General features: G+C 41.0%; 1 protein-coding gene across 4 annotated transcripts in view; it reads left to right on the top strand.

Moving 5' to 3' along the window:
• The window catches only part of Uri1 (URI1 prefoldin like chaperone), a 61,393-nt gene extending 51,143 nt beyond the window's left edge, over nucleotides 1-10,250 (top strand). For all 4 annotated transcript variants that reach the window (XM_021168667.1, XM_021168666.2, XM_021168665.1 and 1 more), the window contains 6 exons: nucleotides 71-128; nucleotides 2,437-2,605; nucleotides 4,352-4,694; nucleotides 6,428-6,567; nucleotides 7,257-7,500; nucleotides 8,543-10,250. In XM_021168667.1, coding sequence (XP_021024326.1) covers nucleotides 71-128; nucleotides 2,437-2,605; nucleotides 4,352-4,694; nucleotides 6,428-6,567; nucleotides 7,257-7,500; nucleotides 8,543-8,725 — 1,137 coding nt within the window. In that variant the 3' untranslated portion in view covers nucleotides 8,726-10,250. The remainder of the gene's footprint in view (nucleotides 1-70; nucleotides 129-2,436; nucleotides 2,606-4,351; nucleotides 4,695-6,427; nucleotides 6,568-7,256; nucleotides 7,501-8,542) is intronic.
• The last annotated feature ends 6,382 nt before the right edge of the window (nucleotides 10,251-16,632 follow it).

Below are 16,632 nucleotides of genomic sequence, written 5' to 3'. Positions count from 1 at the left end.
GACTGCTTTGATGGTAATATGTTAGAGGTTTCTATTATTAATATGCTCATTTTCCTTGTTTAAAAATTAGGCTGCAGGTGATTTTGTTGACATAAGAGAAGAAATTAAAAGTGACTTTGAATTTAAAGGTAAGTAATGAGATTGTTAAATATAAAATTATTTAGATATTTGCCAATTATATTGGTTTTTAAAGGGTCTTTGAAAACATTTGGCATTTTTATATAGTATACTTTTTAAATTTGTGAGTACATCAGTGTAAAAATCTATTAATTTTTTACATGAACTTAATGGGCAAATGAATTTTGATGAAAAGCTTGCTTTCTGACTGATATATTTAGGTGGTAGGTTGCACAGCTGTTTCCTACCTCGAGAACTGTCTAATGATCTCAAGCCCCTTAAGGCCCAGGAGGCCTGGATCTGCTCCTCATTTCACCTTTGACCGTGGCCCCGTCAGGAGCTGCTGGTATTTCTTTTTTTTTTTTTAATTTTTAATATTTTTTATTACATATTTTCCTCAATTACATTTCCAATGCTATCCCAAAAGTCCCCCATAGCGCCCCCCACTTCCCTACCCACCCATTCCCATTCTTTTGGCCCTGTCATTCCCCTATATTGGGGCATATAAAGTTTGCAAGTCCAATGGGCCTCTCTTTCCAGTGATGGCCGACTAGGCCATCTTTTGATACATATGCAGCTAGAGACAAGAGCTCCGGGGTACTGGTTAGTTCATTATGTTGTTCCAACTATAGGGTTGCAGATCCCTTTAGCTCCTTGGGTACTTTCTCTAGCTTCTCCATTGGGAGCCCTGTGATACATCCAATAGCTGACTGTGAGCATCCACTCCTGTGTTTGCTAGGCCCCGGCATCGTCTCACAAGAGACAGCTATATTTGGGTCCTTTCAGCAAAATCTTGCTAGTGTATGCAAGGTATTTCTCTTTAAGCTTTAGATAGTGTTTTTGAGGAAATACTACACACATGTTTTAGTCTGTGCTTCTAAGTACCTACAGTGGTTTTGTGTGCGCCCAGTCAAACGTCTTTGCCAAGGATGGATTGTAAGTTCGGGATTATCCTGTGAAAACACTGACTCCTTCACCAGTTGTTCTGTATTAAGGTCCTGAATAGTTTAAGAGATTTGTAATTTACAACTGTAGAACACTTATTTTGTGTGTGTGTGTGTGTGTGAAGACTGGGTTTCTTTGTATAGCCTTGGCTCTCCTGAAATTCACTGTATAAACCAGGTCAGCCTCAAACTATCTGCCTGCCTCTGCCTCCTAAGTGCTATTATTAAAGACTGTGCCACCACTGCCTGGCAGAATATTTTCAACATCTATTTTTCAAGTTCACACTAGTTAAAAGGGAAGACTGGCAGGAACCACATTCTAGTCATAGTGCTTACATTAAAGCATCACAGATGTCAGGAAGTGGCAGTGCTTCAGGAGGTGAAAGAGAGGAAGCAGATATCAGAGCACAGGACAAGGATTTTGTTGGGAGTGACAAATTATGTGTGCTGAAAGTCTACAACATAAGCATTGTTACCACTGTAGAATTAGTACTGCCCAAAGAATGAGTCAATCACATATAATTCAATGCTTTTAAATTTAGAAACCTTCAGGTCAGTCAGCCACAGGCGTTTAATCCCAGCACTTGTGAAGTGGAGGCAGGATGGATCTGTGAGTCTGAGGCCAGCCTACTTTACATATCGATATGTTCCAGGACAGCTAGAGCTACATAGTGAGATCCTGAAAGAAAAAGAGGAAAATTTCTGGATATGTGTCACATTTTACATAAAGGTTTATTTGTTATTTGAGATGGGAATTTGAACATAAGATAGATAGGGTTGAGGTTATCTGGTAGAACGAAATCTCATAATGGATAGTACTTTAGACTTCTCATTACTGCCTTCAAAACTTTAATTTGCTTTATTAAGAAAAATCTGTTTTTAAATGAAAAGCAGATAGTTTTGCGTTCATATTTGATCTATCTCCTGCCACCACATGACAGTTGCAAATAAAATAAAGCAATTTAAAAGAGAGTATTGTTCATATATAAAATTATAATAGAACTTTCCAGAGATTAGCCTCTATCAATTCCTCCTGGAGTAAGCATTCTTGGCGGTGCCTTAGGGTTTGAAGTATCCCATGGCAGGACGTTTTATATCACTCTCATAACTGGATTCTCTTGAGTTTGGGTGGCGAGTGGATATTACTCGGGTGGAGTTCCGCATGGTCGCCAGGGTGCACTGTGACTTTGTGCTTGTGTGATGTTGAGGTCCTAGAACTCCTTCGACTGCTACGGTGGCTGCTCTTTGAACAGGGTGACTGAGCGGGTTCAGGAAGCTGAGCAGCGCTTGTGAAGGGCCCTATCTTTCTCAACACTTTTCCCAAAAGACGGGGTCTCATGTAGACTAACAGTCATGGCATTTCCTTTTTAAACAGGAAAACAACGAATTGCTCACAAACCTCATTCCAAACCAAAAACTTCAGATATTTTTGAAGCAGATTTTGAAAATGGTGTAAAATCCAAGGATACGTTTGACGCTGATGAACTGTGGGCTCGACTTGAAGAGCTGGAGAGACAAGAAGAGCTGCTGGGTGAACTTGAAAGGTACTTAATGGCAAATTAGCTTTCCAAGGGAATATGTATCTTTCCTCATTTATAAGATGGTGTGTACTCATTGAAGAAATTGCAGAAAACTGTAGAAGGATCAGCATGCCCTTATATAAGCATTTTTGTAGGATATTTCCTTCTGTGTAAATACCTACACTGAAAATCACAATTTCCATATTACTCAGATCTCGCATATTACACACACACACACACACACACACACACACACAATTATACTTGATAGTCAGTGATTGCATTAGTACTAACAACAACAACAACAACAACAACAACAACAACAAAGAACTTAAAAGTGACCAGTTTGTTTTTTGAGGAACTGGGGATTGAACTAATTAATGCCTCTATCCTGTAAGACAAGCATTCTACAGTGCCATGGCCACCACTCCTAAATAACAAATTTTAAATGATATAATTTTATACTGTTTGCAGGATAATGCTCTATGCTCCAATGACTGGTTAAAAAGAAAAAAAATGGCTTTGAATTTAAATTTGATACTGAAAATGTTTGTCCTTGTATTTCATTTACAAACTTTCTGTTTATTGAGCAGGCAGTTTATAATGTCGTCTGGTGGTTCTGTGTGTGAGAAGCGTCACCAGACTGCTATCTGAGTCAGGCCTTAGCGCTCACAGTTGTCAGAGTGCTGTATGAAGTTGGCGACTCCAGAAGTCCCTAGATATTTTGCTTAAGTGATATGCCATATGCAATAGTTTCTGTGAAAAGTAGGACATGAAATGCAGAAGAATTTTCCCTACCACTTCACCTATGTCTTGATGTAACTATTTCATATTTTTCATTGTTTCTAGCTATTTCATTTTTTTAAAACCCGTGCTGGATTTAAGAGTCTTAGTCATGATTCCCTCTATTTTTGCATGATGTCATTTCAGTTCTGTTGCATTTTTAGTTCGGTTATTTTTGTAAGGTCTTCAGATCCTTTATGGAACGAAGCGTGATAAATGTGCATTTGTGTGTAAATATACATTCATATGCACATGCAGAAATCCTTTATCTTACAAATTCCCAGTCCATATTGCTACACACATTTCTGAGGTAAAAATTAGAAAATAATAGTATATCATGGTTTGTGGGTATAGGGGATGAATTTCTGCTCTTAAAAATAGGAGGACATGTGTTTTTAAAATTTCTTTTTTAGTTTTGGAGAGAAGCTTTATTATAGATTTACAGGTTGGAACTTGAAAGAGAGAAGGAGGTGGTGGTGGGGAGAAAGAGTGCATGAGGTTAGAACTCTTGTGTAGCAGGTAGGGGTGGTCTCAGGAAATAGAGCAGGCACCCTCTTAGACATTTCTTTTTCTTTTTTAACGTGTGTGTGTGTGTGTGTGTGTGTGTGTGTGTGTGTGTGTGTGTGAGAGAGAGAGAGAGAGAGAGAGAGAACAGGTGTTCATGTTTTTTGTTTTGTTTTTTGAGACAGGGTTTCTCTGTGTAGCCCTGGCTGTCCTGGAACTTGTGCTGCTCTGTAGATAAAGCTGGCCTCGAACACAGATCTTCCTGCCTCCTGAGACCTGGGATTAAAAATGAGAACCACCATGCCTACCAAATTTCTTAGATTGTATTCATGCTACATTGGCCAGTGTTCAGAGATAAAAATATACGTGTGTCCTGTGAGCTCTTATGTTTTGAGTAGCTACAGTCTGCTGAGATTTGTAAGAGTGATTATTTCTATTGTCTGTATTTTTTAAACCTTATCCATATTTTCTTTCATCATCTAGTAAACCTGATACTGTGATTGCAAATGGAGAAGACACAGTGTCTTCTGAGGAGGAAAAGGAAGGTGAAGACACAAGTGTGAATGTAGTGTCTCCAGTGGCAGACTCCTCTGCCTCCAGCAGCTGTAAAAGGCATGCTGGAAATGCAGGACTCCCTAATGGTCAAATCAATAGTCTGAACTATTCAGTGAATGGCTCAAATTCTTACCACAGCAACAAAGATGATGATGAAGAAGAAGAAGATGACGACGATGATGAAGATGACGATAATGAAAGTGACCACGCTATTTCAGCAGATAATTCTATTCCAACAATATACTTCTCTCATACAGTTGAACCTAAAAGGGTTTGTATACTTCTAACTTTGTAGTCATTAAATGTCATCCATGCTGTATTTTAGAAAGAACATTAACATTGACTAGGATTGCCAATGCTATCAAACAGGAAAAGCACCTTTTCCTCTTATCCAACCACTTCACCTTAAAAGAAAAACAATAGTTAGTGATGGTAGTCAGCCTGTCATTCTCAGAAGGCCCACTAAATGTACTCTTGACTGCAGTGGCTGTGGCTCACCTGCCCTTATTCCAGGGCTCTCTTTTGGTTTGCTTTCAGATCTGAAAATGGCTTCAAGACAAGGTTATTTTGGGGCAAGGGGAACCAGGTTGTTCTTTTTATGTAGGTGTCAAATGAATACTGTTATCCTGAACAGCAAGGAAAAGTTGGGTTGAGGGATGAAAAATGGGTAATAATGGGTTTAGAGTTTAGATTTTGGAGCTGACAGTGACTATAGAGCTCTTGTGATCCACTGCTTTCAAACTTTGCTTAGTATCCAAAGCTTTTGTTCTTCCATACCTGATTGTAGAAGTATTTAAAATGGGCAAAAGTTGACTAGTTGTGGGTGAAGGGTGGGCTACCATCAGTCCACCCCTATCCTCTTCCTTCCCTGTGTGCTGTGCTGAGGGACCTGGATGTATGTTTTAGGGAATCTGAGGGGCTATAAGGCAGAGCTGGTCAGCAGCAATCAGGTTCCCTGCTGGTCAGTAGGGCAATCTGCAGTGCCTGGTTATTGTGTAAGGAGACATTTTTTCCTGTTTTTTAATTAGATATTTTCTTTATTTGCATTTCAAATGTTATCCCTTTTCTTGGTTTCCCCTCTGAAACTCCCCATCCCCTTCCCCTGCTCCCCAACCTACCCTCTCTTGCTTCCTGGTCCTGGCATTCCCCTATACTGGGCCATAGAGCCTTCACAGGACCAAGGGCCTCTGTAAGGAGGCATCTAAATGTTTACTTATTATTTCTTATGGTTTAGTTATCCTTACCCTTTTAGAAAGTGAAATAATTACATGTATTTTTATTAATTAATTCTAATACATTAAGCTAAAGGGTCTTTGGAATTTTTTGGGGAACAGTTGAAACTGAAGGATTGCTGGTTTCCTTCCCTCCCTCTCCCCCTTGTTCCCCCCCCTCCCTCCCTCCCTCCCTCCCTCCCTCCCTTCCTTCCTTCCTTCCTTCCTTCCTTCCTTCCTTCCTTCCTTCCTTCCTTCCTCCCTTCCTTTAAAGGCTTTTCCTTAGACATGCAAACACTGTTAGAAGGACTGTTAGGGAGAGTGTGGTATGAATGCTGGATCGTCACAGAAGAGTAGCTTACTGTCCTGAGCACATTTAGCTTTTACTTAGTCTGATTTTTTTCCCTGAGGTTAGCAGTATTTAAAGCAGTTTACACAGTTGAGCATTATCTGCTACTGCACTTGTGACTCAGGCTAGCAGCACATGGATTAAGTCGCAAATGCATGTAAGATGAAGGCCAGGCAAAGTTTATAGTTAGTGTGGACTTTAGTTGAAATGTATTTTGCTTTGCATACAGTAGTAAAGACAGTGGTGATGGAGTCGGCTGTTGAGAAAGATGTAGTGTTGTGGAAATGTGACAGAAGAGTCAGACTTGACCATGTACATAATTTCAGTGCCAGAAAGTTCCAGCAGACTCTCTTGCTGAGAACTGTGATTTATTTCTTTTACTGTGGAACTTGATTTTTTTTTGAAAGTTTTTGATTTTTTTTTCTCCTTGTGAATTAATTTTAGGTTCGAATAAATACTGGGAAAAATACCACTTTAAAGTTCAGTGAGAAGAAAGAGGAAGCCAAACGGAAACGAAAGAGTGGGGCCGGCAGTCACGCTACCCACGAGCTGCCTGCGATCAAGAGTCCTGCTGATATTTACAGGTGCGTGATGGTCTTGGTGCCTGTAGACCTCCCCTTCCTTCCCGGTTTGCAGGAGGCTGGCTGACTTGGAGGTTCCCAAAGACTGCAGGCTCCAGTGAGAGACTCAGAGCCCTCGGGCCACACGAGGTATGGGGTGGTTCTTCCTTGGTCCTCTTCAGATGTCGCGGAAGAGTTGGAAGCTGGTATTCTTTGTTGAACTTGTCTGTCACAACTGTCATGAGTTTGTCCCGTATTCACCTGTCATAACAGGGAACAGTTACACTGTCCAGTTTGAAATGCCTACCATTTTTTTACCCATATTTTCAAACTGTTGAAAATTCCTGGTGTTTTGAAGTAGGTGTATAAAATTCTTTTTGGCAAATCAAGCTGTTCTCACCTGGGACATATAAATAACATGCTGTATTTTATTGGGTCCAAATTTCAGCTTTGAAAGGAACATAAGGTACATTCAGTGAAGTTGTAAATGTACTCTGAATGTGACGTTTAGAGAAGACATTTTAGCAAGGAGACTGAATGGAATCACTGAGACGTGTAATTCCAGCACTGGGATGTGGGGGTGGCAGAACCAGGGGTGAAAAGTGAGCTTGGGTTGCATGAGACCCTGTCTCAAAACGTCTCAAAAAACAAGTTGTAGGTTAATTTACAGTTACGAGCCCTTAAAATGGAGTTCTGTTTTTTGAATGCTGTAGAGTCTTCGTGGATGTTGTGAATGGAGAGTACGTTCCTCGGAAGTCAATCCTCAAGTCTCGCAGCCGAGAGAACAGCGTGTGCAGTGACACGAGTGAGAGCAGTGCTGCGGATGTGGAGGACCGGCGGGGGCTCCTGCGGAGCACCAGCTCTGAGGAGGCTGTGGCTACCGAGGCCGGCGGGAGCAGTTTGGACGAACTCCAAGAGAACCACCCCAAGAAGCCTTTGCCCTCAGGAGTGTCTGAGGTGTGTGTCTGTGTTCTGTGTTCTGTGTTGCTTATCTCACAGGCTTGCTCTTTGCACTTCAGAGTTCTCAGTTTATGTTTAAGTTCTGAGGAGGGGAGAAGGTCCAAATACTAGGTAGTTTTTGAAAAGTGACTCTCTGGTCTTCATTTTTCTTGACATATAAAGACACATCATGACATTGTGGTGATATGTATGTCATTTAGTCTCATTTCAGTTGAACATAGTTAGTTTTGATTAGATGAAGTTCCACAAACACTTAGCCACAATGAAAGAGCTTTTTTGGTTTGGGTGACACATCTGACTTGTACCATTGGATTGATTGTCCTAGAATTTTAAAGCTATTTTGATTCACGTTAGTCTTAGCACCTCCAGTTTTTAGTTTTTACGGGGCCAAAGTGCAATAAAGATCTTGAATAAATACCCCCCCCCCCCGAAGAAATGATACCAGCATGGGTGAGACTAAGCTTCTGACTGTCACACAGCAAGGAAGTAAGGGAGCCTGGACAGAAGCCCGCCTCTCATGCCCTTGTCGCTTCTGTGTTTAGTGATGTTTCGTAGAGAGCTGGAGATAATGGAGGGTGTGTTTGGGGGACTTTTTATTTGTCACATGTTTTGTGTTCCCGGATATAAGAGACACTTTACATTATTATTATTAATATTTTACTTTTTTTTCTTTTTCTTTTTGGTTTTTAGAAAGGGTTTCTCTATATAGCTCTGGAAATCCCTCTGTAGACCAAACTGGCTTTGAATTCACAGAGATCTACCTGCCTCTGCCTCCTGAATGCTGAGATTAAAGGCATGGGCCACCATGTTCTGCTTATATTTTGTTTTGTTATATGTCAACCATAAAAAACTCCTTGGATTTGATGGTGTACTTAAGAAAAATAATATTACCTGGTTTCTTTGAACCATTAATATTTTGATGTTTATTATCCAAAATTCTTGTTACTTTAGTTTAAAAAAAAGGTTTTGGTAATGAAGGGTAAAGATTTTTGTGTGCGTCTTAGTTATATTTAACACCATATACACGTTTGTCTTACAGGCTTTTTCTGGAACTGTAATAGAAAAAGAATTTTTATCACCCTCCCTAGCACCGCACTCAGCCATTGCTCATCACGCCCTCCCCACCATTCCAGAGCGAAAAGAGGTTCCGTCAGAAGCATCAGAGGAACCTACAAAGAGGGTGTCAAAGTTCAGAGCTGCCCGGCTGCAGCAGAGAAGCTAGAGGGCATGGGCCCTGCCTGTAGCTCCAGCTGCGCTTTAGGACATGCGGCAGATTCGGCCATGGAGTTGGGAAGGTGTCCTGCTCAGCTGGGCAGAGCTCTCTCACCTTCATCAGTGGCATTGGAAAGTCAAAGTAAATGTTTGAATGCTGTAATGTTCTGCTGGCTTTGTTAATTCTGTGACTACTGTCTAATTGGCCTTAGGATGCAGGAATAGCATTTTGAGTTACTTTTCAAAGAATCCTGTCATATATTGTTTGTGTGTTTTCAACTAAACACAGGCAGTTTCGTACCAGCTGTGATGTTGTGCTTTCCATATGGACCATGTTAAAGACACTTTTAAAATCTCAAATAGATTCAACAATTATATTACTTGCTTTTACATTTTAAAGGCACTTTAAAAAAATCTACATTTCTTGTAGGTTTCACAGCTGTATGGTTCTTTGAAAAATTCTTCCTTTGAATGTCATACTGTAATCTTTAAGGCAAAAAGCTACACAAACCCTTTGGGAAAATTTGACTAGAAGAAGAATATTTTGTACAACTTTTTTTTGGAAGTAAAATTTTTATGAAACTTGGTTTCTAAAATGTTGTGAACTTCCTGGTTTAGGTTGTGTATAAAATGTCTTTGATTTGTGTATATGCTATACAGGCCACACCACAGATTTTCAGTTTTCAAGTCCCACAAGCACCTCCTCTCCCCATACACACAGTTGTCATTGGCACCATCCATTGGGGGAAAAAGTTTGTCTAGATGCTTTAACATTTTGTTAAAGCACAGGACTTTTGTTTGTTGGTTTGTTTTACATTTCAGTCTTCCTCACATCTTCATTCTTCAAGGATGCTTTGCTACCAGTAAAAAAAGAAAGAAATAAATATTATATTATATTATATTTACTTGTAGCCAAACTCCTTAAAGAGACATTCAGTCTCAGGTTGACCATTACAGTGCAAGTGTTGATCATTAGCTTGATGCATGCTAAAATGTAGCTTTTAAAAAGCATTCCGCATCAGTACTAAAATAAGCCATCAACCCCAGTCCACCCTCTATTCACGGCTAAATAGTTAAAGGTTATTTATAGCTTCTTTAATGAATTCTTGCTTAAACAAAGTGAAATTATGTCCTAGAAAAGTCGCAGCTGTAACTAGAGCAGTGCCACTGTCAGGGTTTTATGAAATACATGCTTTAATGGTAAAGTGGTATGCTAGGGTCCATGCTAGTTAATGGATAATGCAGAACAGGGGACTGAATCTGAAAGGCTGCCTAAAAGTATAATAGCTCAGTTTTTCTAGCCGTCGTTGATCATCTGTACACACATTTTGTACTTAAAAACCACGTTTCTTTCCAATCGCCTACTCTCAACCAGAGTACCCCATCACGCCGACTCTAGGCGCGCCCTGCTCCTCCTCCCTATGAGAGGCGTCCTGTGCTAACCTCCTCATGCAAGCCTCCTGTGGGACTGTTGGATCTTCAGATGTGTAACTTAAGTGTGCTGTTATTAAACACTTTCTATGTTCATGAACTTATTTTGAGCCTGCTTTATCTATTTGTGTACTTCTTTCAAATTGGTCTGCCTCACAGAACGTGTTCAACGACATGTTTGTGCTTTCTGCTGAAGACCCACGTGAAATAGTGTCACTCAGTTTCAGAGTCAGTCTTAACACAGTTTTAAACTGTAACTTGAAACTACACTTTGATTTGTTTGAAGGTAAACTTTATTTTTCTGAGGCACGTTGTCACCCTGGTTGGAATTGAAGCTGACGTCCTCCAAATCCTGGGGTCAGGGGCTGAGACCGCTGGCTTGTATCCAGCTAAGTTCTCTCAGCTCTTGAATACTTTTGCTCTTAAACACTAGAATGTTACAGTCTCATCTTGTGCTTTTTTCTTCTGTTCTAGCCCTAGAATGAGCTGCTCCAAGGAGCTCTCATTCCTAAGACAGTGGTGCCTAGAAACCAACAGCTTCTTATGTGGGTTTATTATTGCCCCCGAGCTGTGCTTGGCCTATTCATCAGGCAGAACTATGCGTGTATGTACACTGACAGATACACATTTTAATATCTGAGTTCATTAAAACTATACCTTTATACTACAACTTGATTCTGACCTGAGATTGCATGATTCATTTGCTTATCTGGGTTTGTGACTTCTTTCTCCACCATCCACTAGCCTGGCTTTTATGCACAGTTGTCTGTGTGAAACACACTAAGGCAGTTCGAGCAGTGCTTGTTTGTACTCCTGGGAGAAACACTCTTCTGTTGTGTGCAGTTGCCTGTAGTAGGAGTCACAAAACTGGAGCTCAGAGTCCCTTTGTGCTACTCCGTTCCTTCTACTTAGATCACGTTGCCCCTGGGTTTATTCACTGCTCTTCGTATTTTACTATGGCTTCACTCCACAGCCCAGCTGGATTGATGGTTTATATGGGAGGCATGTAGAAGGTCTGTGAGAGTTACTGTGATTCTGAGTCAGAGCTGAGTGAGAGGTGTCAGAGAAGTGTCAGTCACTCTTCCTTCTACCTTCCCGCTCACTGCCTCCTCTTCTCAAACTCTTCTGCCCAAGTCTTCATCTTCCAGTGTAAGTGACCTATCCTTTCAGTTTCTGATTCAGCCTTTATTTCTTCTGCACAAATACCAGGATCTGTGTGTGTGTGTATGTGGGGGGTAGGGGGGTGGCGAGAGGGAGAGAGAGATTGAGATTGTATGCCAAGGTTTCTCAGTGTTGAGCAAAGAGGTCACAAACGGACAAACTGAAGTAGCTTGTTTGGTGTTAGACTAGATAGAATCAAGCATTAGTAAACTCAGTGGTTTTGGCTTATGCGGGTGTTTAACATGCTCACGGTTGTACTTAAGTGAAGGATGGCATCCTGTATTGCATGTTTTTCTAGTGAATCGTATGCCCTTGTGATCTCTGTATCGGTTCCCAGTGACTTCCTTATTCTGCACAGAGGTGCAGTGGTCCACTATGTGGGCAGTGCAATGTCTCTTCAACCTCTCCTTCCTAAGGCATGCAGGGGTTCCCACGTTTTGCAGTTATATTAGTCGTACTGTGGCTAATTCGCTTGACTGTATTTTGTGTCATTGGAGGTGTCTCTTTAGGGGAGATTTTGGAGGTAGAACTGGTGGAACATCTACACAATTGTTCTTTGATTTCTTTAGTAAGACACAGTAAAATCTATTTTTTTTTTTTTCAAGACAGGGTTTCTCTGTATAGCCCTGGCTGTCCTGGAACTCACTCTGTAGACCAGGCTGGCCTCGAACTCAGAAATCCGCCTGCCTCTGCCTCCAGAGTGCTGGGATTAAAGCTGTGCGCCACCACGCCCGGCAAAAAAATCTATTTTTAATATATTTACATTGTTCTTTTGTTAATGACATGGTTTAACCATATACACATCAGCATTTCATTGAAAAAAATTTTTGGCATGTGTATATATGTATATATGTATATATATGTCTATACACATATTTATTCTGGGGGGGGTGGTTCCATACCCACTTGACATTTTCATGATGCTAGGGGTCAAACTGATGTTCATGCTTGCATTCCAATCACTTTATCCACTGAGTTATCTCCCTAATAATTTCTTAAATATTGATTTGGGACAGTATAGGCTCTTAGAGGGAATTAAAAATTTGGTAACAAGTACCAAATTACCCACATTTAAAAAATACTATTTATTTCCAATTAATGATTGTAACTTACAGTTTTCTATGTATTGGAATATTTTAAAGTGTCAAATTCAGTTACAAACTTATTTACAAATTTGGCTTCTGTGTGAAGAAGCTTTTCACGACTAAAGCTAATCTGTACGCACGTGCTCTTTAGACAAGTGGCAGATAGTCTCCAGGGGGCCTTTTTAGGATTCCTCAGTTGCAGTTCACTTAGTGTGCTTTTTTTTTTTTTTTAAAGTTATTTTCTCTGTATGGGTGTGAGCTAGAGTGTATGTATGTGTACCACGAGTGTGAATGAACTGGCAGATGGCAGGAGAGGGTGTTGGACCTCCGGAGCTGGAGTTGCAGGTGGTTAGGGGTCACCGTGTGAGCGCTGGGAACCAGACCCAGGTCCTCTCTGAGAACAACATGCACTTTTAACCTCTGAACCATCTCTCCAGCCCCCCTAATGGATACTTTTTTTTGGAACCAGGGTCGCTTTGTGTCCTGTAATTCAGTGTAGACTAGGCTGACCTCTAACTCACTTGCCTTTGCCTCGCAAGTACTGAGATAAAAGGCATGTGCTACTACACCTCAACACAAAATGTTCCATTTTTGTGTTTTGAGACATGGTTTCTCTGAGCATAGCCCTGCTGTCTTGGAACTTGCTGACTTTGAACTCAGAGATCCACCTGCCTCTGCCCCCTGAGTGCTGGGATTTAAGGCGTGCATCAGTACTGCCCGGCAAGAGCTTCCATTTTAAAGTGAGTGCTGAGTTACTTATTTACAGGACTATCTTCTAGTGTAAACTGTTTACAGTTCCCTCACCAGTGACTCACAAGAATGTGAGCTCTTGCTCAGTTGGTATTTCTGTATCAGCTTTGTATTCACAGTGTGTGTGTATTCCATAGGCTTTCTTACATACAGGATCGGATTGTATATAAGTCTTACTGTCATGGCTCCCCCCTCCCCCGTGAGAATTCTTTTTTTGAGAATGGTGGTAGGTCTGGCTGTGCTGACTAGAATCTCTAGTAAACACGATTGAACATTTTGCCTTGGTGGTGGCGGTAGAAACCAGGTCTGAATGGTTTGTCACTAAATGTGGCGGTTTAAAATAAAACCTCCTTTGGAGAAGGTTATTGTTGGTGCACAGGTGTTTTCTTGAGTGTCTTCCCGACTTACTGATCCTTTCCTTTTGAAAGGAGACTAGGTGTTTGGTGTGTGCATACAGCACAGCCCCTAGCTTCTGTTGTGAGTACAGACATGCAGTACAGCCCCTAGCCGCTGATTCCCCCAGTGCTGGGGGATGGAGCCCAGGGCCTGCCTATGTCATCGAGCTGTAGCTCCAGCCCTCTGCTGCTTTAAGATGCTTAACATGCTCATATCCCTCTCCTTTTTCCTCTGTGACTTCTCCAGACAGAATCTTGATAGGTAACTTATGCATTACTTGAAGCTCAGTTTCTTGAGTGCTGCCGGGCTTTCTTGGCTAAAGTTTCTGTCTATTGCTATGGTCACTCCAGCTTTCTTGTGGTTCTATTGGTGTCTATTCTGTCTTTTCCTGGTCGTTGACCTTGCATTTTGAGTTTGGAATTTAACATTTCACTATGTAAATAGCATTGTGGTTGGGTGGTGGCGGGTGGTTGTGGGGCAGGTATAGTGCTCCTGCCTAAAACTCCTGCACTCGGAAATAAAAGTAATTGGCTTTCTTGAGGCCAGTCAGGACTGTATATAGTGAGTCTTAAAGAAAATAAGTGTTGGGTTTGGAGAAATGGCTCAGCGGTTAAGAGCACTGATTGCTCTTCTGAAGGTCCTGAGTTCAATTCCCAGCAACCACATGGTGGCTCACAGTCATCTGTAATGGGATCTGATGCCCTCTTCTGGTGTGTCTGAAGACAGCTACAGTATACTTACATAAAATAAATAAATAAATCTTAAAAAAAAAAAAAGAAAATCTTTAAAAAGAAGAAAAAGAAACTAAGTGCTGACAGCCTCCGTGTATTGCGTTATGCTTCATTTAAACGTGCCACTTTTCTGGCCATTTTTGCATCCGTTATGTACTTATTTTCAGTTTTAAAAAAATAACCTTTCAGTTTCTTTAAACCAAAGCAAACATTTTTCTCCTAACTCTGGGAATTGAACTTTGGCCTCACATGTGGCAACCAAGCACTATTGCTCTGAACTCCATAGTGGCCTTCTTAACATGGGGATGCATTCACAGTTTGGGAGGCAAGGATTCAGGTTCTGGCTTCTGGTTCTTGCCGACAGTACGCTTTCTGGAGTGCTGATAGACCCAGATCTCTGACTCCGACTAGCAGACATAGTTACGGAGGCTACATTTTAACATTGCTCCACTGTAGAGTGATGGGGAGTTCCAGCCAAATGTAGAAATTATACTCCTGGATGATTTCTCTCCCTCTCTGTCCTGTTAACCGTAATATACTTCAAAACTATACACTTATTTTTCTATGTGATTATCTTTTAAGTATGAGAAGAAAACTTTAAAAATGCATTTACATTATCTTTCACATTTACCTACATAATTACCTTTACCGGTGTTCTTAATTTTTTATGTGGATTCAAGTTACCATCTGGTGTCATTTCCTACAGCCTTTTAAGGAAATTCCGTACCTGTAAATTCTGTCTTTATCTGGGAACATTCTTAGCTTGTGTTCCTTTGGAAGCAGCTTTATTGGACACCAGATTATTATTTGACAGAGTGCTAAGCACCACTATTTTCTGGTCTGAAAAGCCAACTGCTGCCGTGGTCAGGGTGTCCGTGCCCCACGAGCCTGTCTTCCCTGGCTGTGTTTTAAGTTTTTCATTTGTATAAGAGTGGATATATTAGTACTTAACCTTCCTTGGGTTTAATTGAACTTGGGTATACATTAATGCTTTTTATTAAGTTGAGAAGGTTTTCTGACCAAGTCGGGTTTTTTTCCTTTCTAAATTAAAATAAAATATATATATATATGGTTTAAATTTAAAAACTTCAAACCTGTTCCTACTCTTAAATGTCCTTCTTTCTAGTACTTGAGCTGTGCATGCTGTGTTTTACTCTGTGTGTATGTGTGTGTGTGTGTGCTCATGCGTGCACGCATGCACATCTACACTGTCTGTGTGCCCATGGAAGCCAAAGGGTGTCTCATCCTCTGAGGCGGCTGTTAGAGTTAGCTGGGAGCCACCTAATAGGAGCTCTGGGGAATGAAATGGGTTCAGTGCAAGAATAGGGCATGCTCTTAACCTCTGAGCCATGCCCACCCCTCAGTACCTTCTCGTTTACCTTTCTTCGGAGTGTGTAATTCCTGTTGACTTACCGGGCACTTTGTGATTCTTCCTTCTGTGTTCAGATGGCCTCTTGGATCCCTCTAATGAAGTCTTGGCTTTAGCTATTGTTCTTCTCAGCGCTGAAGAATCCACCTGTTTCCTTCTTAATGTTGATGTCTTCATTGCTGTTCTCTATTAGATTACACATTGTTTGTGTGCTTTTTCCCCACTTCTTCAAGTGTATTTGCTAAACCCATAGCTGCTACTACAGAACTGCTGTTTATGTTGGATATAAGCCATGATCTCCTGTTTAAAACAGGACACTTAAAAATCACAATTGCTCCACATTCTGATCCCTTCCTGTATATGACTTTATTTTTATTCATTTCATTTGCTTGTGCACGGAGATTTTGCGGTAGGCAGCCTCTGCTATCTTTTGCATTTTTATTTTTAATTCTTATTTTTAATCTGATTACTTACCTCAGTGACATAGCCACTGTGTGTTCTTTCATTTCTAGCTCCAGTAAGCTTGGAGTACCCATCCGTAATTTGTAACTTACCAGTCTTCCTTAGAGTCAGGGTAGCTGGTGCCTTCCCAGGTTTTCATTCAGCATGTTCATTGCCCTAGTATACTCATCCCTGCCTTGTGAGCTATGAAGTTACAGAGGCCCATCATTGCTTTGTGCTAGTTCCTAATGCTAACCTTGGAGCCAGTGTGGTCGGGCCAGGCGACATTGGAACCTCACAGCTGTATGGGCTCTTCCCATCTGTTTGCCACAGAAATTGCGGTTGTTTTCAGAAAAGTCTGGATGGTGATTTTTCCCACAATGTTTAAAATATAGTCAGTGTCTTAGTTAGGGTTTCTATTCCCATAATGAAACACCATGACCAAAAGCAATGTTTTGCTTATGTTTCCAGATAACAGTCTATCACTGAGGGAGGCAGGATAGGAACCTGGAGGCAGAGGCCATGGGTGGGTACTGCTCACTGGCTTGCTCCT

This window comes from Mus caroli, chromosome 7 (genome assembly GCF_900094665.2).
Source record: "Mus caroli chromosome 7, CAROLI_EIJ_v1.1, whole genome shotgun sequence".
NCBI lineage: Eukaryota > Metazoa > Chordata > Mammalia > Rodentia > Muridae > Mus > Mus caroli.
The sequence above is the reverse complement of the archived record's forward strand: the minus strand, read 5'-3'. Positions and strand labels throughout refer to the sequence as shown.